The 24,176-nt window shown below is 38.2% G+C and overlaps 1 protein-coding gene across 2 annotated transcripts; it reads left to right on the forward strand.

Annotated features, from left to right (window-relative positions):
• Nucleotides 1-1,333: 1,333 nt before the first annotated feature.
• Nucleotides 1,334-23,810, forward strand: kdrl (kinase insert domain receptor like). Of its 2 annotated transcripts, none has more exons than XM_020923385.2 (30): nt 1,334-1,809; nt 5,120-5,210; nt 5,782-5,981; nt 6,298-6,425; nt 6,988-7,147; nt 7,224-7,360; nt 7,436-7,607; nt 7,684-7,810; nt 7,892-8,061; nt 8,956-9,112; nt 9,844-9,973; nt 10,676-10,784; nt 11,762-12,046; nt 12,117-12,263; nt 12,336-12,461; nt 12,647-12,750; nt 12,984-13,113; nt 13,372-13,476; nt 14,235-14,348; nt 14,424-14,512; nt 14,588-14,738; nt 15,295-15,392; nt 15,567-15,689; nt 15,779-15,890; nt 17,879-17,978; nt 19,497-19,602; nt 19,974-20,098; nt 20,604-20,682; nt 20,761-20,864; nt 22,659-23,810. In XM_020923385.2, the coding sequence occupies exons 1-30, from the start codon at nt 1,743-1,745 to the stop codon at nt 22,798-22,800; spliced, it is 3,888 nt and encodes a 1,295-aa protein (XP_020779044.2). In that variant the 5' UTR covers nt 1,334-1,742; the 3' UTR covers nt 22,801-23,810. The 2 variants fall into 2 exon arrangements, with proteins under 2 accessions (XP_020779044.2, XP_020779045.2); XM_020923386.2 differs by having other exon boundaries at nt 12,987-13,113.
• Nucleotides 23,811-24,176: the final 366 nt, after the last annotated feature.

Genomic DNA, 24,176 nt, shown 5'->3' on the forward strand with positions numbered 1-24,176 from the left:
GAGGCTACTACAGTAGACCAAAGGACGGTCAACACTAGGCTTTAGGGCTGCATTCACACTTGCATATCAAAATTGGGACTAAACCAAAAAATAAACCAAAAACTAAACCTGCAGACTAAACAAGTTCACATTTGCACTAAAATGCTCTCAATATAGGACCAAATAACAAGTGACTAGAAGTGAGTTGTCAAAACAATCCTGATTGAACCTGTATAGCCACAATATGTTGTTTTACTAAAGTGTCAGTGTTAGGCTAGGGTTATTATTATTTAGTTTAACCCTAATAGTACTGATTATATTGCAGGTCATGATAAAATTAAAATAATTTTATTTTGATAAAATACCGGTATTGTTATTTTTGTGGTTTAAATTTAGGAGCAGTGTGCCTGTGTGAAATCTTCAATCAGGTCCATCAGTCCAGCCTGTTCCGCTGATGGAGGAAAGGTAAAGCAGGATATTCCTATTTGGCATAGACTCTACCTCCAGCAGCTGCAGAGCACTTATGGACAAAAGATTATTTACTCTGATATAAAAAGCAGTGTATCCTGTCTCAGTACTAAATATAAAACTGTATAATCAAAACCTATGTGTAGTGTGGCTCAGAGGTAAAGCCCCAGTGCATAGGAGGAGCAACATGGGTGCCCCTCCTTTGAGTACCATCAGTACAGTTTCTGCTAAGGTACACTTACTTTGCTACCTCTGACTGCTGGGGGCTCAAAGGAATCACTCACCCAGTGTCACAATCACATTCATACGCCACACTGACTAGAGCTAAGCTGGGAAAGTGTCTTGCCTAAGGACAAACAACTATTGTACGGAGTGGGCCTGGGATCAAACCACTGCACCAAACTTTGGATTATTGTGGTTTCTTTTGCATTTTTGTGTGAAGACTACATATAAGAATATATATTTGTAATGCCTGCTTTTTATATGAACTGTGTGTGAAGTGTCACTGCCCCTGGTCCAATGGTCTAAATGATATAATTTAGCTTTGGCTCCATTTACATGTACCTAAAATAATACCCCATAGGCCTAACAAAAAGTCAGATCTTTCTATTATATAAAGTCTCCCTCATTTAGGTTCTGCAAGAGCTATGGACTCAAAGTTTATTCTTACATAGCCTATTGGATGTGAATTATAACCTTAATTAGGTCTATTATCTTAGCCACATTTGTGTATCACGACTGTATTACATATTTGGCAACTATGTACAGAGTAATATTTCATGTGAGTTTTACACTCGTCATTCTCACTCCTCGGGGTTTGCGCGTCTCCACAGACAGTGACGTCGCGCGCCCTGCCTCCGTGTCTCCATAAAACGTGCCTCGCGCTCGGACTATGAGAAGAGACCAGAGAGATTTGTCTAAAGAGCGCACTAAAGTGAGTGCGCATTTTACCTCTTAGTTTTTGTATAAAATCACACTATCTTGCTATCGATTGCCTCGTAGGCTACTTGCAACTACGTTTTGCTCGATTTTCTTGTGTTGGTTGTCCGTTTTGCGTTATAAATCCGACTTGATTGAACGAGCACCTGACCTGCGCTGGAATACGGCGGCGGCAGCTCGGCACTTGGACAGAGCTGCTCTGAAGATCATACCGAATCGCATCCCTGGGAATGGCACAACGTGCACGTTAAACATTATTTTCCTGAGTGAACTGAGAAGTATATCGCACTCTCTCTTTGTGAAATTGGAGGTTTACGCTGTCGCACATACCAGTTGGATATTTCCAGAAGACTGACATGATGCGACTTTATGACATCTTGAAACTGACCGTAGCCCTGTTTTGGTGTACATCACTCGCATACGGTGAGAACTACTTTCTTGTCTAATCCGTTGCATAATTTTAGCACACTTCAAAATAGGCTACATTGTACATTTGTCATTCTTTGGCTGTTACGTTTGGTGTCCTTTTGTTAATCAATAGCCTGATCATATTTTTAATGCCATTTTTAATGCCATATTTACCTGTTGTTCCTTGTTGTTGTTTGTTGGTTGGTTGGTTGGTTGGTTTTGTTTGCTTGTGTTAATTTGTGTCACAATATGTAATCAGTTATGTTACAACAGGCTACTTAATCTGTGCCTCATGGGGTCATGCAGATTGGATGCTGTTTCTGGATATCCCACTAGAGGTCATCTTGCCTTGGAGCCAAACTTTCTCAGGCATTGACAGATAATGCTATATGTAGGAGTGTAGGAAAAAACTATCAGATATATGTTAGAAATTCAATCCACTCAGGTATGTCATTTATTCCTTTGGACCTGCTGAAGTGATCATTCTTTAATAATAGTGTAATGTGGTCTGACATGTATTAGGCTAAAAGTAATTTTTATTTCTCAAAAGTGTATTCCCGTTATTGTTGAGAATACTTCTCAGGTAACTTGTTTCAGCCATCAGAGAATCTGAAGCCAGGTTATATTTGTCAGTAATGCTATTTGCCGGTGCTCTTCCTGTCCAACACCAAATAAACAGCACATCCAAACAAGACTGCTCACCCCCTCCACTTTTAGCGCACTGCCTTTGACCACAATGTTTTTGAGTAGATTTCCTACACTGTCCACAACCAAAGCGTGGGAAAGACACAAGGAGGAAACGGATGCTGGGCCTGGAATTGTTCTGGTGTTCAAGGGTCACGGAAATGTGACACGCTACCTGAGCAAAGGCTTCTTCCAGTGGCTTCTCGTCCATTTTGAGCTCTGTCCACTTTATACAAGACAATGGTCAGGAAAGGGCAGTCACTGTTGTCCAATGCTTCTGACTGACAGGAGATCAGACTTTCTCTATCTTAGTATAAATGTAGAATTCTCTCAGAATAGAAAATGGGTAATTTTATACTATTAATTACTACTACTTATTAATTACTTAAATTAAATTAAGTTGAAAGTGGCTCGCAGTGGCTCAGTGGTTAGAGCTTTTCCCCACTGCCCCAAAGCTTAGAAGTGGTTAGTTCAAGGACCAAGTACATACTATTTTTGTGTCCTTGAGCAAAACACTTCTTCTGCCTTGTAATTGTATGACTAGGGTGTATATGAGTGATGGATATGTGGTGGTTATAGGGGCCAGTGATGTAGATCTGTAGCCTTGCTTCTGTAGCTTACAACTACAGGGTGAAGTGAATGAATAGCAGCTCTTTGAGAGGCATGTCAAGTTTATAAAGTGTTATTATTAAAAGTGGATCTTTTGTTGAAGAGAATTGAAAAATGATCTTGAGTAAAAAATTCAAATAATAGGAGGTCAGCCAAATGTGTGACAGATGTATCTTTCTGTATCAGGTTTAATGACAACATGTACACACTATATATTAACTTGACCTGCAGTCATCATCTAAAGCGCTTGCCTTGTCCAGCTAAATCTCAGCTGTTTGTATGTCATTACAACACGACATTCACTTAAGACTGTGAGCCAGCAATACATTTTCTTTGAGACCTGCATGGGATTTCAATTTCAAGGAGCTTCACTCTCCAGCACAGTCTTAATCATATATTATGGAAGGGAATTCCCTGGTTTTACTTTTGAGGAGTTTTCATGCCAGAGATTCCTATTGCTGATGGGACTTAACTTTACATAACCTAGAACAGCCCCCCGTCATGACCAGATGTTCTATTATTTGGCTTTGTTGTGGAGTCCTGGGCATTTAACCTCTACCTAATAAAGAATCCATACAATAATCTTATATATTAATAAAATTTACTGTAATGGGAGTGGGATTTCAGGACACGTGAAACGGTCTTAAGCCCACTCAATTGGATCACTGTTTTATTAGAGTCTTATACTGTTATAACTTATATTTGCTTACAGTGTTACAGCTTAATGTATACATGAGAACTAGGGCTGGGCAATTAATTTAATTTTAATTGAGATGTCGATTCAGTCCATACGTCCATAGCCATAGAGACGTCCATAGCCAATCCTGTTTCTGTAAAAGTCTGGTTTGGAGCAGAGTGTTCAGACTTAATAGGAAGTTTTGACTGCTTCCTTGGCCTGGTCTCTTGCAGACAAGACATTCTGAAATTCAGTGGGACCTCCTGGTTAAAAAAATGTCAAATTAAAATAGAGATTGTCTTGGTTATGGTGTATTAAAATGAATACTAAAGGTAATTTTCTTCTCAAGACAAAATACAGTCTAATGAAAAAAAAATGTTGTTAGTCAATATGTAATACATTTTTTTATCACCCAAATCTAACCTTGAACTCAAAAACTAAATTTTATCCAAATTTACCGTCCCATAGTATTGCATAAAAGAAGAGGAAATTCCACACATTATAATTTGTACTATTGGGAGGAAGTTTGGGCTTTGGTTAGTCCATCATGGTACTCACTTCCTTCATTTACTGTTACTCATTTACAGTCATGGCACTCAGTTGCATTTGTCACATTTTGAAACAATGTAAATAGAAAAATTAGAGCAATAACCAATATTATTAAACATATTTCATATTGTTGGTCACAGACAACAGTTATATATTCTGGTGGAAATATGCGTTTGTCAGTTTTAATTGCTTTGCATTGGAGACTTAGCATTAGACTTGACTGATGGCTGAGACCCCCCTCTCTTCTTCAGAAAATGTTTGTTCCATGGCTGCCCTGTCCTTAATGGCTCCTAATGAGAACCAGCTCTGGGGTCTTTGAACTAACACAATAAGCATAATTTCTGGCATCTTTTAGAAGTTCATTGGGAGGAGTGGGACACACAGCTGTTACTTGGGGTTAGGGGTGCTGGGATGCTGGCTGGAACCAGTGCTGGTGAGAGCAGGTGGGAGTTTTGAGAGCATGTAGGCAGACAACCACAGAACCGCTTCTCCTATTGTACACAACCAGGAGTCTTGATGCATTAGTTGTCTTGTGTTATATTGTCATAAAACAATGTTATAATAGTTAGTGAGGAAGTCAATATTGACTGCTGCTGTGAGGGTTGACATTGTAAATTCTTTCACTGAACAGCTGTTCTGAATCATAACATTTTTCAACATGTGCACGTTAGAAGGAAATGCTCAAATTTTGTTATATTCAGTTTTTCAATAAAAAAAATTTCCTCAGTGTTTGGAAGTTTTTGCTGTAAACAGTGGATTAATTGTATTACTTTTTCACACATGCTCCTACAATTTTGTTATCTACAGATCATCCAAAGTCAGCCCACATTACAGAGACACTGCCTAATGCAACCCCTCTGATTCTTAAAAAGGGAGATTCGGTGTCCCTGATTTGCAGGTATGTAACAACATCACATACTCAATGGATTATTTCTGTGGAAGTAAAAAGGTACATTGCTAAATAAAACCAAATCAAAAGTGGTTATTCCTAGATAGAACAAATACTTATAGCCATCTGTGGTCTCTTGGGAATAACAAGATATTTGATAAGAATGTAAAGAATTTTGCCTAATTTTGTCAGCCTACTAGGAATGTCTTGTACCACTTATCATTCAAATGCATTGCTTCCCTACAAGGCCATATCACCACATGTCTTGCTCATAGTGTCACTGGACAAACTGGAATGACCCTAAATTCTTTAGGCCTGTTAGAAATGTCATATGTTCCTCTGGGATTCCTTTATTTAAACTTTTAAAAGGGTTGTTGAATGGAAAGATTGTGTTAGTTGAGTACAGTGTTCAAAGGTTCCCGTGTGAAATCTTAGCTGGTATGTCATACTTAAAGCATTACAGATTCCACCTATTCTGTTTTAGATTGAAAAGACACATTTGAAACTCATTGCAGTGCAGTGTTAACAGCATGGATATGAATATAAATGTTGATATATTTCTGTCTCTTTTACCTGTTAGAGGGAATCAACCGTATTGGGAACTTGGCTCTGAACTCCGAGCTTTATCATCAAATGGTGTGAAGGTGGGACGCTGTGACCAAAAGCCGCGTACTGCTCACCACTGCAGCAATCTGACCATCACCAATCTGACAGCCAATGATACTGGAGCATACAACTGCAGGCACTCCAAACACAGCTCAATTTATATCTATGTTACAGGTAAGATAGGACTGCTGAAAAATCTTCTGATAAATGTGCACATATTTTACACATATTATACACATCCAGAAACAATATGCCTTTCTGAAATTATAATTAATGATTAATAAAAGGACAGCAGCAACATTGGGAATCTAGATGTGATACGAGGTGTACAGAATGAGTCAATGCATTTCTTATAACTGACTCCAAATCTTCAAAAACTTCCCTTTTAGTCACAAACACTAAATAATTTTTCAGCATAAACATTAAGCATTGTCTGTTTGGAAATTTGTTCAATGTGGTTACCCTACCCATGTCTCTTTTTGTATCTCAGATTCACAGCAGCCATTTGTGGCACCTCATCCCTCGATACCTCTGCTTCTTTGGACTTTGAGGAATGAAACCAGCCTCATTATTCCATGTCGAACAACTTCTCCTGATGCTGTTGTGACACTTGATGCGGTAAGCTCCAACAAAAGGCCCCCACTCTTCATATTTGTACAACTTCTAATGTATGTTTGTCTAACTTACTTATGTAGTGGTGGTTTGTAATTGAGATACGTGGACATACATTTAACGGTGCAGTTAATCAGACAATAGTTATATTAGGCAGTACTTGAGGCAGGGCACTGAATTCTTCCAGTGTATGCATTTTAAATCACTGCGTTAGTGATTGGCTTTACTGTAGGAAGCTCAGTCACACCGGAGGGAGCCATCCTGACGCCTTCCTGCAAGAACAGGAAGGTGCATCAAGAGAGCTTTTCTTTGAATTGGTTTCTAAGCTAAATATAGTCATTGGTATCTTACAAACATGCGGAAATCCACAGACAAACAAACTCTGTGTCCAGTCAAAGGGAAGAAGAACAGGTACCCAACTATTGTCGTCATTATTTCTGATTTATGATCCATCATAGTGGAAAAATGACAGAATGAATCATTTAAAAAATATATAAAATTTCTTCTGTAGACTAATCTGCCTATAAATCACTCTTGTAAGCTTACATTGTGTTTTTGTTCAATGCAGTCACGTTCTTTATCAGAAGAAGTGAAGAAAGAAATGGAGTGGGATCCAAAAGTAGGATTCAAGATTCCCTATGGTCCTCTTGCTCACTACAATTTTCTTACATGTAGCACAGAGGTTAATGGACATGTTTTCAGAACAATGTACATGCCGCGAAGATGGAGTAAGTACTATGGTGTTATTATCAATGACTCTTCATTCAGCAGTGTTTCAGACAGCATATCTTTTCTTTCGTACAGCTGGCGTCCTTAACAATGTAAAGATTACCCCAGATCATGTAAAACTAATAGCTGGAGACCTCCTTGTTCTTAATTGTACTGGTGAAACCACATATAATGGAAGAATCAACTTCACATGGGAGTTTCCTAGAAAAGCAGTAAGTTATAGTGACTGCTGTGAATAATAACAGGAGGCCATAGACATTTGCATATTGAACCTGCTTTGTTTACAGGAGCATCGGCATCAAACTAATAAAACCTTTTTAGTATTAGAAGATGTCATTTATATGAGTAAGACCTTGTATTTGCCCAATGTAACAATGGAGGATAAGGGGAACTACAAGTGTTATGCGGAGGTGGAATCCACAAAACACAAACCTGTTAAAGTGTCTGTGACAGTTTATGGTGAGTTTTTTTTTTTTTTTTTAAATAGAATCACATATTTCTTTCAGTTTTATGTATTTTCAGTTAACTTTTTCAGAGCATCCTTTTATCAATCTGACATATAAGAATGACAACCTCAGTACTATTATTGTAAATAAACTCAATAAGAAGGTTTCATTTGGAGCAAAAGTTAAAGCAGTGCCTCCCGCAGACACAGTAATTTGGTAAGTAACAAATGAAAAGATTTTGTATGTATTTTACATACAATAGAATGAAAAAAAACCTTTTGTTTGTTTGTATTTTAGGTATAAAGATGGCATTCCAATCAAAAAGAATTCGAGTTGCTACAAAATGTCTGGCCACAACCTGATTATCAGTGATGTACAGCAGAAGCACGCAGGTGTCTACACAATCAGTGTAGGCATTCAAGACAAAGGGCTGTACAAGAATCTCAGTTACTCTCTGGTTTTCAATTGTAAGTTCACATTTGAATAAGCGCTCATGACCCACAGTTGTTTTGCTGTGGTGCTGCTGTGGCCTGTAGTTACTGGAGTCCAGTCCAGAGGACGGCAGGTAGCGGCTTAGTATGAAAGGAATTTGGGGGCTTGTTGATTCCAGGACAGGATTGACGTATACAGTGACAGCTGTTGTTGATTATTGGGGCTGCTTTGAAGGGGCTTGGAGCTGTGTGCAACAGCCCTGGCTCATTTCTGTAATCTACTGCCATAGCAGCATGTAAGACATCCACATAATGTATTTACATCTCCACAAAATTATTACACAAATCTAATTTCAGCTGCTTTGATCTTTTTTTATCTTCAATTGAAATCCAAAGTATACACAGTTAAAATTACAACCATTACAATTTACATTTAAAATTGTCATATAGCAAGCACAACAATAACGTTTTATGTTCTTGCATAAATACAGTTTTTTAGGTTGGAAATCATTGAGCCAGGTGAAATATAAAGTATTTTTATTTCTCATAAAATATTCTATTGCTTTGTAATGAATAAATACACTGTGTTCAGAACTGTGCACTGGTGATGGACCAGTGTCTATTGATAAAAAGTGAAAGTGAATGAAGGTCTTTCCTGATCCGCACAGGAATCTAAAGTTTAACTGAGCACAGAAGTCATGACTGCTCTGACATGGGCACAGGCCACAGTGGGGTTGTTTTCTGACCTACAGCCTCAGGGTCGCCAATCATCCTGCCACAAAATCAGGAAGACTACTAGTGTTAAATGGCCAACATCTACAACCACTACTGCTCATTAATCAGACTTTAACTGGCTCCTCCGAGCATTGTGTTTTTTTGTTTTAACCTCACTATCATGTCTAATAGTTCATTTGAACATTGCTTTCACAGTGCCTCCAGCCATTTCTGAGAAAGAGCTCTCCACGGTAGATGTGCAGCCCTACATGTTTGGCAAAGACCAACCGTTAGCTTGTACTGCCTATGGACTGCCTTTGCCAAGCATCACTTGGCTCTGGCAGCCATGTCCCTCGGATTCAAACACAACACAGTGAGTCAATTATCTAAGCACTCGAGCATTCAAATAACATTTACTGCATCGATGGTCACTTCATGTTTAGCTGAAACAGTAAAACGTACACCAGTACCAATACTGTGAGCCTTAAATTATCTAAATTGTTAGCCAGTTTCCTACTATTAATTCTGTTTTCTACTTGACTTTGTCCAGGAATGTGACTCCTAAATCAAAATTAGAGAACTGCACTTTGTTATGTGGCCATTGGCTGTGAATCCATGAAAAATAAAGCAGCTTTACTTTCAAGTTATTAGCATAAAAAAACACATTCTCTATAATTATTTAATGTATTTAACATAATATAATTTATTTATTTAATAGAGCCAGAACTTCTCATGAAAGTGATTAGTATAGTATGGTCTTGGCAGGTTGAGAAGATATCAAATATCAATTGTTGATTGCCAAGGTCTAAGGATCAGCTTATCTCCTCTGACCAGAGGCTCAGGGGGTTCCTGTGCACAACCCTTCCTGTAGAGGCAGCCATTTCCTCCTCGGCCTCTGCTCTCATCAGGCTGATTGTTCCCCTCAATGGACACTCACCGTTTTGTTAGGGCTTACTACAGGTTACAGCTACTATAATTCTCACATGACCAAATAAAAGTCTGGTGTGGTTTTACTCATTTGTAATACACACAGTGATTGTAATATACATATATTTGTATAGGAATTCGTCTTTACTTACTACATTGTTTTCATCTTAATTATAGTTGCAATGGGAGTGCATATCATGCCATGGACTCATTTCTTGTTGCAACTGATACTGAGTTTGGAAGTTATTCCCACAACTGGATTAAGAGTGTAAACTATAAACCTGAGCTGGTCCAAGGCAAAAATAAGGTATGCCCACTTCACAATGTTTTGTGTAATTATTATGGTCTAAACAGCTACTCTGGTTTATGGTAATACGATACAAAAAGTCACAGTTGTTAATTTGGTGATTTGCATGAATCATGCATTTTGATTTTCATAATTTTGTATTCATGTATAAAAGCTCTTGTGGGCAAATGCATAGTTTTCTCTGAGGGTCAGAACAAAGGTTCAGTGATAACATGCTGGTTTGTAGTTGGATAAATTCCTTTCTTTCACCCCACATAAATTCTATTGGACCGCTGGGCCTCGTAAGTGGTGCCTCTGAAGGTAGTGTGTCCCTAGAAATCATATAAACAAGACAGAGCACAGAAACATATTACATATTACAAAACTTATCATTTGTAATGTTAAAGAACATTATAACAAGCGCAGTCTTCATTCTGTAATCTTATGCTGACAATTTGCCATTCTCCCTAATGCAATTTTAGTAGTCCAGTAACATCCATCAAAATCCTGACTTTTCCAGTCTATGCTCTTAATATTTTGATCAGTGTTTTTAGAATGTGTGTGTTTTTTTTGTTTGTTTTTGGGGGTTTTTTGTTTAAGATTTTTTTTAATCAGGACTGATTTTATCAGGATTTAGGGTTGACTGCATGCTCATTATTATGTGATGCCAGTGAAGACATTCTTTCAACCACAATCTAACAGTTGCTCTTCTGTTCCCCATAGACTGCAAGTATAGTAGTGATAGGAGCAGCCAATGTATCAGGACTATACACTTGTATGGCCAACAATGAAGAGGGTACTGAAACAATGACAATTCCCTTCTTCGTTACTAGTAAGTATCAATTATTCAACTGTTTTAAAGTCTCAGTACTTTATGTTACTTATTTCTGAGATGCAATAGAAATGCAGTTATTGCGGCTGTCTGAGACTACACAATGTACAGCTCTTGAGTCATGACATACTGACGATGGGAAAAGAGCTGCCAGAAATGTGCTGACTGTGTTGTGCAGTGAAGAGTCCACAGAGGGCATTAATTGAAACCATGTTTCGCTAAAGCCAGTGCACTGCAGAGAGGAAGAGAGGCGCATATGTATGTCCTCAGTGCTATAATGGCACACGTTAAAAACAGCTACAAATAACTACATTCCTGCTTTAGGGCCAATAGGTCACACTGTGAGTCAAAATTCTTTTGTTATGCATCTCTGACCATTTCCAAATGTTCCCAAATGCATACCAAGAAGTGAGACAGTTATGTAATGATTGCATAGATGAGGTGTCATTGTACAAAATCACAATTCATCAGCTATAGCAATACATCATAAAGTTCAGTAAAATATTACCAACAAAAAGCAGTTTGCCTTATGGTGTAAAAATATTACAGATGATTTTAAATAAAATTGACCAGAGTCAAATCAAATCCAGTTCTACCTGAGGGGGAACGTTGAAGAATGATGGTATGCTGCTTAGAAGTGGATAAAATACACAGCTGTGTTCCTTTATGAAGTAGAAAATGCTCTCCAGCTATTTGAATGAACAGAGCCTAGACTCAGCTTCATTCCAAATGAATGTCTGCGGGAGTGCCACCATCCGCCATATTGTCCACCAAAGCATGTTTTCAATTAGCTGTGATGAAACAGGAAATAACTACACATTTAGAATTCCTGGTTCCTTGTTACAATAAAAAAAATGTGGTTAGCAAGGTCTGTGTTTTTTTTTTTCATGAACAGTTAATGAGCCGCATCGGGCCATGTACTGTATTTGAGAGAATTGAGCTGAATGGTCCCATATCTGTGTATCCTGTTTCTATAGATCACACAGAGGAAATGGCGGTGTTGTCTCCGTCGGTTATTGAGGGGGACGATGCTGTCCTAACATGTCGGGCAACGCGTTATCTCTACACAGACCTCCAGTGGCTTGATTCAAGAAATCATACTGTCACCTCAAATGTGTCTACTCTTGAGACAAGCACATACTCCATTTCACGTTCTCTCCGTCTGTATAATGTGTCTCGTAACAGCTCTAGAGGCTACAAGTGTCAAGGGCATAAAGTGCACAATAAAGCTGTGCTGAAGACTGCTAACCTAAATGTTGCTGGTAAGTGAGAGAATGTCCTGTGTATCTTTTTACTCTACTGTATACTATACAGAATTTATGTCTTTTTCAGAGAGAAAATTGCCTTGGCTGAGCCAAAATCTTACAGATCAGCATGTGAATAGTAGCACCACCCTCATATTGACTTGTTTAGCCCTTGGAGTTCCTCATCCATACATCATGTGGTATAAAAATGGGATTGAAGTGGAAAAAGGCCCAGGTAAATATCTGATACTTCATTTTTTATGCTTTTATAAATCATATGTGTAGTATTTATTATCCATATTCACAGGTATCACATTTGGTGATGGGGTCCTAACCATTGAGAGAGTAAAAAAAGATGATGAAGGACTTTATGAGTGCATGGCCATAAATGATCTTGGTGCTGCAAAGACAAGTGCTGTGGTCACTGTCTATGGTTAGTCAATCAGCTTTCTTTTTTTGGTTTTGTTTTATGAGCTCTCCTGTTAGTGTTTTTGAAGATATGATATTCATTGTGTCATCCAGTCATTTGTTCAAAGGAAATGACAAAAAAACCTGAAAGCCACTGGCAGGTCAGAAAGACAAAGCATCACTAGTGTCTGATGATGGCTTCTCTTCCAGATGACAGTAAGCCAAACGTTGAGGTGATCATCCTGGTGTGTACTGGAGCCGCAGCAACCTTCCTGTGGCTTATGCTTATTCTGTTTATTCGTAAACTTAGAAAGGTATGGATTCTATATCACTGTGTGTGTACAGTATATGCACTTAACAGATACATTCTCTCATGCTGTTTCATTGACTTAATTATGAAAACTGACTTCCTCTGTGAATGTTGTTTAACATTTTCTTGTACTTGAATGTTATGCGCAATATGCATATATTTTATTTACTCTTGGCCCAGTCAGTATTTATTTATAATTAAGCATTACTAATATTTGATATTTTAATACATTTTTAGCAGCCTGCACATTACAAAATGGGACCATCAATCATCATTGATCCTGACGAGTGTCCTCTTGAAGAGCAAAATGAGCTTCTTCAGTATGATAGCAGCAAATGGGAGTTTCCTAGAGATCGGCTGCAACTGGGTATGTGTTGAAATTCCATCTCATGTTTCCAACTTATTTTTAGAAACAAACATTATACATGAATCAAAAGGCTGTATTCAATCCTGATACATAATTAAAATACTGTAATTTGGATGTATTGTTGATTTTATGTGTTACCTGTATTTGTTCATGTATTTTTATCCTTCGTTAAGTGTTCTCAAAAGGCACTGATAAATTAATTATTTAAAATATGTTTTGTTACTGAAACACATTCTTTATGGTCTCTTATGAATTTAGGTAAGACCCTTGGCCATGGAGCTTTTGGGAAAGTTGTGGAGGCATCAGCTTTTGGAATTGACAAGTTTTCAACATGCAAGACTGTTGCAGTTAAAATGCTGAAAGGTACATTATTTAAGATTTAACATTGTACCTGCTTTTTCAGCATTTTGGCTCTGGTTTGTGTTTTCACCACAGAGACTTGAAATTCATCCTCAAATCTGAGTGCAGTCAGTTGTCTGAATAGAGCATTTATTGTGGTATGCGAAGCAGATAAATAAATCCTATGTGTCACTAAGGCCAGAGATATATTTCCTGAGCAAAGTTCAAGAACCACATGTGACTACAATTAATGTTAGTATGGAGTGTTCAAAGTAAAGCATGCGTTTTACTTGGAGGCAAAGGATAGGACCTCTAACCCTGTCATGATAAAGAATAGGAGTGAACACTCACTTAAATGAGACTGTCCCAATTACCCAGCTGATGAGGAGTTCAATACAAGACACAACCTTCACACTGATAAATAAGCAAGGCATTGACTGATAATAAAAAATGTTTACTAAACATATTTTCTTTATTCTTCAACCATAAAAATGAAAATTAGCATTTTTGAACCACTGGTTGTAATACTATGTAATGTTGATGCAGATAATATGAAAAGTCTAAGAACCGTGCTGAAACAGTAATCATGTCAGGCAGTAAATCGTGAGCTCTCGGGTCAAGTCCGCTCTGGTTAGTCCGAGGTCAAACTTAATGGGAAGCAGCAGGTCTCTAGAATGGACCACGGTTTGCTTGAGAGCATCATAACTCCTACAGCTCTGAAATACTGTATCTATTCTTGGACATAGAAACATTTAAGTAACCATGCTTTCTACATTTTATAGGGGGGGCAACATCCAATGAACGAAAAGCTTTGATGTCAGAGTTGAAAATCCTTATTCATATTGGACATCATTTGAATGTTGTGAATCTTCTTGGAGCCTGCACAAAGCCAGGAGGTGTGCAGATGACTGGTGCTAGTTGATTTCAAATTATTTAGCTAATTTTTAAGATTTGTATTTTATTATAAACAGGACCGCTGATGATGATTGTTGAGTTTTGTAAATATGGAAACTTGTCCAACTATCTGAGGAGCAAAAGGGATGATTTTATTGTCTATAAGGTAAGTTTCTAGTACATCTTAATGACAAAATTCTTAATTTCTGTTGGTATATTTTTTGCCTTGTGCTTGTGGCAGAACCAGGATGGTAAGGTGGTGTCGGGGTCTGGTTGTGAACTGAGTGAGTTGATGAAGCGCCGTCTGGAGAGTGTGGCCAGTACCGGAAGCTCAGCCAGCTCTGGCTTTATAGAAGATAAGAGCTACTGCGACTCAGAGGATGAGGAAGAAGGTAAAGGCCCCTTCTACTCACCCCTCCTCCCCTGTGTTTGTCCCCTCCTGCTGCTTCTCAACCCCCCTCAGTCTCAACTCTACCCCGTAGAAATAAGGCCTCTCCTTGGATTGTTTTCTGATGGGACACTTCCTGCTCCTGTTCTGTAATACAATCACTGCAGCAGGAGCTTCTGTCACCCGCTGAGAGTAGGGAAGCATCTGTTTGTTTCCTGTCCCAGCTCACTGATGCTTACCTCTCCTTCAAGTCCAACCTGTGTTTCACATTGTATTATTTTGGGTTAGATTAGCTGTTTACTCAGGTGCATCTGTGGAAGGGGCCTTTTGAGCACCTGACCAGCATGTCAGGGTCATATTTACACACTTCACCCAACATCTGAATTATAAATACAAATTGGATTTGTTTTTTCTGTCATCATAAAAGGAAGTACTAACAGAGACATACATGACAGATTTGAGTTTTTACATTCTGTGAAGTAATCCATTGTGGTATTGCTGTTTTATTTGCAATAATTTACATCAATTATATGATTCAGACATTTATATTTCTCTCATAGAAGCTGAAGATTTGTACAAAAGAGTCTTGACTTTAGAAGATCTGATTTGCTACAGTTTCCAAGTCGCAAAAGGCATGGAGTTCTTGGCCTCTCGTAAGGTAGATCATTCTCAATGAAGTATGTCAAAAAAAATTTTTTTAATCTGTTGACTTTGATGGATGTCCAAATAAATCTTTGCACATTCGAAGAACAACAGAATCATTAACTGAAGTATAGTCTCTTCTCTTTGTCACTATTTGTGCTTTTTTTAATAAGCCTCTTTCATTTCCTAGTGCATTCATCGAGATTTGGCGGCAAGAAACATCTTACTCTCTGAGAACAATGTTGTCAAGATATGTGACTTTGGACTAGCTCGGGATGTGTACAAAGATCCGGATTATGTGCGCAAAGGAGATGTGAGTGCACAAATGCTGATTGTAAACACATTGTTGATGACATTCACAGTAAGTAGACTATGATGGTTCATGGGACGTTCTGTCTATAGGCAAGGCTCCCACTTAAGTGGATGGCACCTGAAGCCATTTTTGACAAGGTCTACACCACTCAGAGTGACGTGTGGTCCTTTGGAGTTTTAATGTGGGAAATCTTCTCTTTGGGTAAGTGCTACTGGTATTATTTTGTTAGAATTGAAATATTTACAACAAAACAAAAATGTGAATGAGGAACAACTAAAATAACACAGAGACTCTTCCGAGAACAGTCCGAACATGTTCGAGCATGTTCGATGTCATTAAATACATCATGTACTCTCGACAGTGTTGGGGAGTAACGGATTACATGTACCGCCATTACGTAATCAGAGTACAAATTATGAGTAACTGTATTCCGTTACAGTTACTGTTTCAATGAGTGGTAATTGGATTACAGTTACTTTGCTGAAATAAGTGGATTACAAGGCGGTATTTTCCTGTTTTCACATTTTGTGCTACATCCCATTTATTTATTTTTTTATTTCGGTAATTCCACTCATTGCCGGAAACCCAAACAGAACGCGCGCAATAAGAGCGATGTAAACGTCATGTTAAAGTTGGCGGTGTCAGTCACACAGTGGAAGCAGCAGTGCATTGGTAAAAACGCATTTGTGTCTTGGAAATTCTTCTCCCGATGTGATATATATATATATATATATATATATATATATATATATATATATATATATATATATATATATATATATATATATATATATAAACAAATATAAAATCGCCTACAACTTAAATGTGAAACCGGAGCTACTGGCACTGGTGAAAACAACCTGCATAGACTCATAATATCTGCACTACTGTCCTATAATGACCTGCGACATGAGTGGACGTGCACACAAACACACACACAAACACACACACACACACACACACACAAACACACACACAAACACACACCTTCATCATCGTCATCAACCTGAGAACCCGCGGACCACGTCTCCTTCCGTAGTTACAGCGCGGACACCGCCGTCTCGTGCGCCGCGTGTGGACCGTGTTTTCTCGCGTAAACCGCGCTTCCTCCTGTGCGCCTCTAAACCAGAACTAACACCAGGACTAAACCAGGACTAATACAGGACTAAACCAGGACTAACCCAGGACTGAACCAGGTTTAAACTAGGACTAAACCAGAACTAAAGACCTGGTCTAGACCTGGTCTAAACCAGGTCTAAAATCAAGAGTAAACCAGGTCTAAAAATCAGGACTAAACCAGGACTAAACCAGGTCTAAACAACACGACACCTAACAGTAGGTTTACATAATTTAAGGTGATCTCATATAATTTCTCTATCAATAATATTTTTTAATCTGGTGAAGGAAAAGCTGATCTTGTTACTGTCTTTTAACAGACAAAACCTCTTATATTAAGATCTCATGGTCTTTGTTTCTCTACAGCAAACAGTTGCTTATTCATGGAGACTTGGGCTCAGACAATTTGAAGACAACAAACAAGAATTTTCAGGATGTGGTTGCTACATTCATGTCGTTTAAAAAAAACATGACAATATCAAGTAATCCAAAGTAATCAGATTACGTTACTCACTTTAAGTAATTTAATGGATTACGTTACAAACTACATTTTGGGGTGTGTAATCTGTAATCTGTAGGGGATTACATTTTAAAAGTAACCTTCCCAACACTGACTCTCGATCATTCCCTTCTTCAACATTTCCAGTGTAGGAGTATTCAGTTCCTTCCACATTTTCAAAATTAGCTGGTCACCAGTCACAAGTCCAGTACTTGTGCAATTTCTACTAAATAAGAACCAGGAATTAAGACTTGGTTATAATTATCACTTTCTTAGAAATTGCTTAGAAATTGGTTAAGCAAGGCATTGAGTAATTTGAGCAGGCATGGCTCATTTTACCACAAAGCAGATTATTTTAATAAGGTCTCTGCAGCTGGTAATACAACCATGTTTAGCCAAAAAATTGATCAGCTGTGTTTGATTAAACGCCTGTCTTTTGACCACTCCTAACTGTCATTAAAACATTACATGGTTGGTCACTAGAGAAAGCAGTGTGAAGGCAGCAATGTGGAAATAATGAAATAACAAACTTGTGGCATGTTGTTCGCATTAAGTGTAGAATTTTTTTTTGTAGGTGCCTCTCCATATCCTGGAGTCCAAATTGATGAAGAATTTTGTTGCAGACTGAAGGAGGGGACTAGGATGAGAGCACCAGAATACTCCTCATCAGAAATGTAAGAAGTAGACTTATTCACTGTGGTGGTAGAGCAGAGCCTGTGAATGGGGTGTCAAACTGCATCACGGAGATGGAGTGAATATGGCTTCATGTATCACCTTGAGGACCTTATATACAGCCAATATAACATTTTCTGCTTGTTGTTTTTAGGTTTGGGTAAAAAGCAAATGTTTCTTTGAAACCACCAGATACTAATTTCCCTCTGTTCTGTAGTACATCAGTATTTACAACATACAGCATGACTCAAAGTTTATTACATTTATATAATCTGGGGGTATAAAAGTACTCAAACTAAGCAAGTTGGAGCCCGTTGAATGAATTTGTCAACTTTGCAAAAGAAACACTGATTGGAACGGATACTCTAAATGTAATCCAGACTGTAGTTTTCAGATCCCTCATGAGGTATTTGTAGACACAGAACAACCTGTGCCAAGAATCCCTTGTACATTTCAGCACCGCAAAGAAGCAGCCTGTGCCAGATTATATTCTGCATGCTTGTGACAGTGAGGTTTAGTTTAAGGCCAAGATAAATCGCTCTAACAGCAGTAAAAATGAATGTTGAAGGAAATGCATTTAGAGTCAATGGGATGAATCTCAGGCTCAAGTTTCCTGGGAGAAGTGTGTGCTGGATCAGGTGATCTGCAGGTTTTGATAATAAAACAAAAGGTTATTTTTCAAATAAGGATCAAACAAAACAAAAAAAATATATATAAGGAAGAGGATGCTCACTTACTGTTCTTTGCTCAATACCAAAACTTTAGGTATGCTATTTAGGTTCTCGGACACACATTGTGGATTTATTATACAGAAATGCCATTTGTTCCTTTGCTATTCATTCTTGAGAATGTGCTTTGTCCAATTTCTTTACACTTACACTCCAGTATAGGAGTGTAAGTGTAAAGAAATAACTTTTCTTATGGGTCTTTTAAGGAATAACCCCAAGAGGAAAATACTTTTTTTTTTTAGCAAAAAACAAAAACATAAAGGTCAGAGGAAGTTACCTTAGAACATATTTCATAGATTTGGATAAAATTGGATTGGACGGAGAGATTAGGATTTAGGGCTCAGAAAGAATTGAAGATCTAATGACATCTCAATGCCTGGGTTTAGAGTGAAAACAGATTAAGAGAATGGTTTTGTAATAAAGTATAAAGTTTAATTAAACGTTAAAAATATTATTCCATATGCTGTTTTCTTTAAACTGATGCTTGGTTTTATTACAACCCTCTCTGAATCTTTCCACATGGACAGAGGCGCTGACAGAAGCGGAGAGCAGGGTCTAACTCAAACCAAAGGATCAGATACAGCCCAGGAGGCACTAAAACAGTGTGTGCGAATATTTTAATGGCAGTCCATTTAGAAGTGGAGCAGGTGTGGGTATTTGAGAAGCACAGAGCAAGCTTAGAGAAGTGAGATATTTTAAAACTGTTATAATCTGTGATATATTGAATTTATATGCACACTGTATGCCTTCTGTGTCCACTTTAGTTACCTGCTGTATTTTCTTGCCCCTTAGCTATCAGACCATGTTGGACTGCTGGCACGGAGAGCCACTAAAAAGACCCTCCTTCACAGAGTTGGTGGGAAGGCTGGGGGATCTGCTTCAGGCCAGTGTTCAACAGGTATGGCAACAATTATCTTAATAAATGAATAAATTATTTCACTTGACATACCTAAGTATTGTTTTTTGAAGCAAAAATAATTCTGCATTTTGAGGGCAGCATTTCTGCTTCATCTGATTTTGCAAGCTGTGGAAACTGTGGAAGTTTTTACAGCAGTAACTCTTAAAATTAAACTAGTATCAGCACCAAAGTCCTGTGTTACATGTTTTGTGTGAATGGAAATAGTATTAAATAGTATTTATCTTTAGCAATGATGCATTTTGAGTTGCAAACTATAACTATAGCTACAGCAATCTTCTGTTTACTATAGAATAGAAGTAAATGAGAGCATATATAATGCATACACTTACACTTGCATACATTTTCTATAGGAGGGGAAACACTACATCCCACTCAACACAATGCTGCTGGCTAAAGTAGGAGATCCATCGGGGACAGTGTCCAGAGATGACAAGCTCACACGACCCCTGTCCCACCGTGAGTCGGGGTGCACTTGGTGAGAACTCTGTTCAGTCTCAAATGTGTGCTCTATTCTGTGACTGTAGCAGTGCTTTTATTCTTAAATAAAACTTCTAAAAAACTTCCTAAAATAATTTTTAAAAGGCTCAGTGTTCTACAGCATTATTTAATTCCCTCTAAACAATACAGAGAGAGCACAATGGGTCTGACTGGCACATGATAAGAAACACACAGCAAAGAGCTTTTAGAGCAGGAATTTCCCAAGAAGCACACTGGCTGCCTTAAGATTTATGTCCACTTAAAATAATATTTGTCCTGCACTTGGATTTTCACTGTGTTTGTTGAAAGGTGTTGAAAAGCAGCCATGACAGTTTGCTCTTAAGCTAAATTAGACTTGTGTTTTAACCACAGGGTGTTGAAATGTACAAGTCAACAAAGTGTGTTTTAAAAAGCTGTGCCATGGATACCTGCACATTACTCATTCCTGTTTTGTCTGTAAAGAGAGCATATAAAGTGTTTTATTCAAAATGTATTTTTGGCAGGAACATGAAGATACGTCCTGCCAGTGTGAAAACCTTTGATGAGGTGACTATGGATAGTGGAACAAATGTGGAACATGTGGTATGTAATTATTATAAAATACAACAAATAATTGAATCAGTACTATGTAGACTGAGTGTCCCACTGTGTGTTCTTCAGAGCGGGCAGTCAGACAGTGGGATGGGCCTGTCTACAGAGAACATGAGGACACTGAAGCGCCTTGAGTCTTTGGCGGGGCGACCTCTGAGCATCATAGCTTTAGCGTAAGTGCAGCATAAAGCCTTAAACGTGGCCTGGATGGGACAATACCTGCTGGGAAACCTTCCCACTGAGCAGGAATGCAGACGCTATAATGTCTTACAGCACACACTGCGCTGTGTTTGAAAAGAAGGCTGCAACTAGTTTGGTCTTTTGTCTGCACAGACCACGCCTGAGGCCAAGTGGCACAAAGGGACGTGGGTTAGATAAAGTTTGGAGGGGACAAACAGCTGCATCAGCAGAGACTCACATGTTTAAAAGCAGGCATTTTGTTTCTCACACATATTGTTGCACTTTCAAAGCCTCACAGTCTTCAGCTCCTCTTACTTCCTCAAATCTAACATTAACAACTGAGCTTCAAGCATATCAATGGAACAAAGCTCCCATATGTTTTGTGTCTGTAATGTTCTCACTTTTGAGGATATCTGAGGTGAAGATCAAATCTGAGTCAGAGGTGTTTAAATCATTCCCTTCTTTCTCCTCAGCAGGGAGTTTCAGAACTCACATATTAAGCTCACAGCAGTCAGTGGCAAGGTTAATTCACAGGGTCATACCCTCTGAGCCAGCCCATTATCCACTAAAAACTATCCTAACATCATTCTGTTAGCATTCAAGCTAGCTAACCCAAGGAAATATAACAATCTAATCATTTACTGAGAACTTCTTAACTTCTTAAGTAAATATGCTACATCATCCAAAAATACAAATTTGGCACAATATTTGGCACTGGAATTAACATTACTTATGATGTAATTACAGTTTTACATGGTGCCTATTTTTGCCATCAGAATCAGACTATAATGTAATGCCACATTATTTAACATTGAGGGCTGGACCATCATGCCCATTCACTTATATATTTAATGACTAACTGAAGCCACACCTACCGCAGGCCCCTGTTGTTCTGAAACAAAGTTTGCCAGAGTGTACCAGCATTGATATGGTCCGCTGCCATGGTGAAGTGTGTCCAGGCATGCAGAGAAAGATGTGTGTGAACTTCCGTGTTGGACAGTCGCACAATCATTGCCACCTTTGAATTTTACGAGGCTCTGTCTTAAGCTATTTTTGTTTTGGAGTTCCACCTGTCAAAGATATGTTTTTGTATCTCTTGAAACATTAACTGATGTAATGTGTTTAATAATTTAAATATGAATTATTACATTTTAAATCTTAGAAATTTCACTCTGATATGTAGACAGCATACCAGTGCAGAGGCGTCATCTGCTCCTGCTGGGCTGTGACTCTTTAGCCTTTTCTGAAGATCCCAGGAAACTCCTAGCAACCAACAAAGACAAAGGCCAGCAATTACTCATATTCTGTGCCTCAAACAGAGTAGAAATGCCATAAATGATTGATTACATCATAAGTGCATAACAAAATGTTTACACTGACCTACCGGGCCTGTGAAATATTAGGAAAACATGCTATTCTTAAATAACTTCATTATTGAAAATTGGTGAAAACACATCTTACTGAAGTCTATTTGGTGGGGTTCAACAGGATACAGAGAGATCATTCTAGACTTACCAGGCAAGGAGTCTATGATATTTTTAGTAATATGTTTTAAGAATTTCATAATACATTTTTGTCAGATTAAAGAGTTTGAACGTCTCTTTCTATAGTGTATTGTCCAAATTTAAAAAATGTACACCTCCTCTTAAACCTTGGAGACAAAATCCTATTGTAAAGACGAGTTCCTTGTGCTGCTTGCTCATTGTCGCTTTTTTGAATTTGAATTCCCTTATTTGTTCTAATTAAAATGGAACAATGAGTGTAGTGACAGAACTGTTTGTTTTCAGGAAGAAGGCCATGAGTAAGAGCAAAGAGTCCGTTCTGGACGACTTGGGCCTGGATGACTCAGCGCTGGACATTGGTCTGGAGTGTCACAGCCCTCCACCCGACTACAACTCTGTGGTGCGCTACTCCACTCCCCCAGTTTAACCTCTGCTCTCCCTGGGACCCCCCTCTTTTCTGTGGACTGACATTAAGAGGAAAACCTGTGCCATTTTGGGGGACAAAAAACATTTAGATTTGTAACATCCATTTTTCTGCAAATTTGTCCACCTCTGCACATAGGCTCAGGTAATTATTTAATCTACTGTGAAAACGCAGGGCAGTCCTCTCCTGTATCCATGCAATATCCAGTCTTTATGAGGGAAGTTAAAGCGAAGCTGGGTTTCCTATTGTTCTTGTTTTGGGTGTAAGAATCCACAAGGAATGCTTCACCATGCTCACAGAGGATATGCTGGCAATATCATTGTCATTTCATTGAGCTAAACTCAGGTTTGTCACACGTCTGATTTTAGTTTTGACAAAATAGGTCCTCATAGGAGTTTTATTTCCCCCAAAGCAAAAGCAAATGAAATGTTATATTTATAAAAATTTTCATTATCGGATTTCCAAACTGAATATTTTCATAGTCCAGGCTTTCTGTCAAGTAGTGAAAGCATTTTTGTTTTGTTTTTATGATGCGAGAGTTGTAAAATGAACATTTAAAGCCAATATATATATATATATTTTTTTTTTAAAGGAAGAGCAGCCAGTAGCATTTTGAACTAACCAGTACAATATACCTTGCAGTCATTGTAACCCCTGTGTTATTGTCTTCAACACATTTTTGGTAAATAGATACTTATGCACTGAAGTTTTATACTGATATTGTTTTCATACACCAGAGAATAGTATATTGTTACCAAACAGTGTTACAGAGATTTTGTATTTTATTTAACTATTTTCTAAAAGTAAATATTTAATTTTTTTAGGGTTTTAAACACATGTACGTACTTTGTAAACACATTCCATTGATTAAGCAGTAATGTAAACATGCAAACATTGTAGCCTACAGTTACCTAAACTATGTTTCTGTTGTAATAAGTTGTACAATATTAAAAGTACTGTCTTCACACTGTAAACAGAGCATATAAATAAATAAAAATATATTTATACAATAATTCTGTTCTAGTGCTTCTGTCTCTCAAATATTTAGTTTTAAATGTTTTCTTATTTCTGTTTTGAATCACTGATAAAGCAGACAGCTGATCGCTCCCTGCAGATTTCCCTGCAGCTCCTTAATGAAGCATGTGTTTGTGCTGGAGCACTCTTCAGGCCTGTCAGAGCCTCACATCCTGGCCCGGGATGAGGTGTCGGCAGCCTGTCTGTTCACCAGGACAATACCCTCGGAGTTTGAACAGGGGAAGGAAGGAACTCTTAATCATCCCAAAGAAACAGACCACACGGCGTTCCCAACTCACAAATCCACCCAAGGCTTCCTATCGCACTGGCTTACTGACACTGGGAGGGTGCCACTGAGTCACACG

This window comes from Boleophthalmus pectinirostris, unplaced genomic scaffold, assembly GCF_026225935.1.
Source record: "Boleophthalmus pectinirostris isolate CB_2022bp ecotype Guang Dong unplaced genomic scaffold, ASM2622593v1 HiC_scaffold_23, whole genome shotgun sequence".
NCBI classification, from domain to species: domain Eukaryota; kingdom Metazoa; phylum Chordata; class Actinopteri; order Gobiiformes; family Gobiidae; genus Boleophthalmus; species Boleophthalmus pectinirostris.

Excerpts from the sequence above, each read along its gene's own strand:
- kdrl (XM_020923385.2), top strand. The coding sequence starts at position 1,743 with ATGATGCGACTTTATGACATCTTGAAACTGACCGTAGCCCTGTTTTGG. Across the intron at positions 7,811-7,891 it reads CCCGCAGACACAGTAATTTG|GTATAAAGATGGCATTCCAA; the intron begins GTAAGTAACAAA and ends TTTGTATTTTAG. Across the intron at positions 12,047-12,116 it reads TGCTAACCTAAATGTTGCTG|AGAGAAAATTGCCTTGGCTG; the intron begins GTAAGTGAGAGA and ends TGTCTTTTTCAG.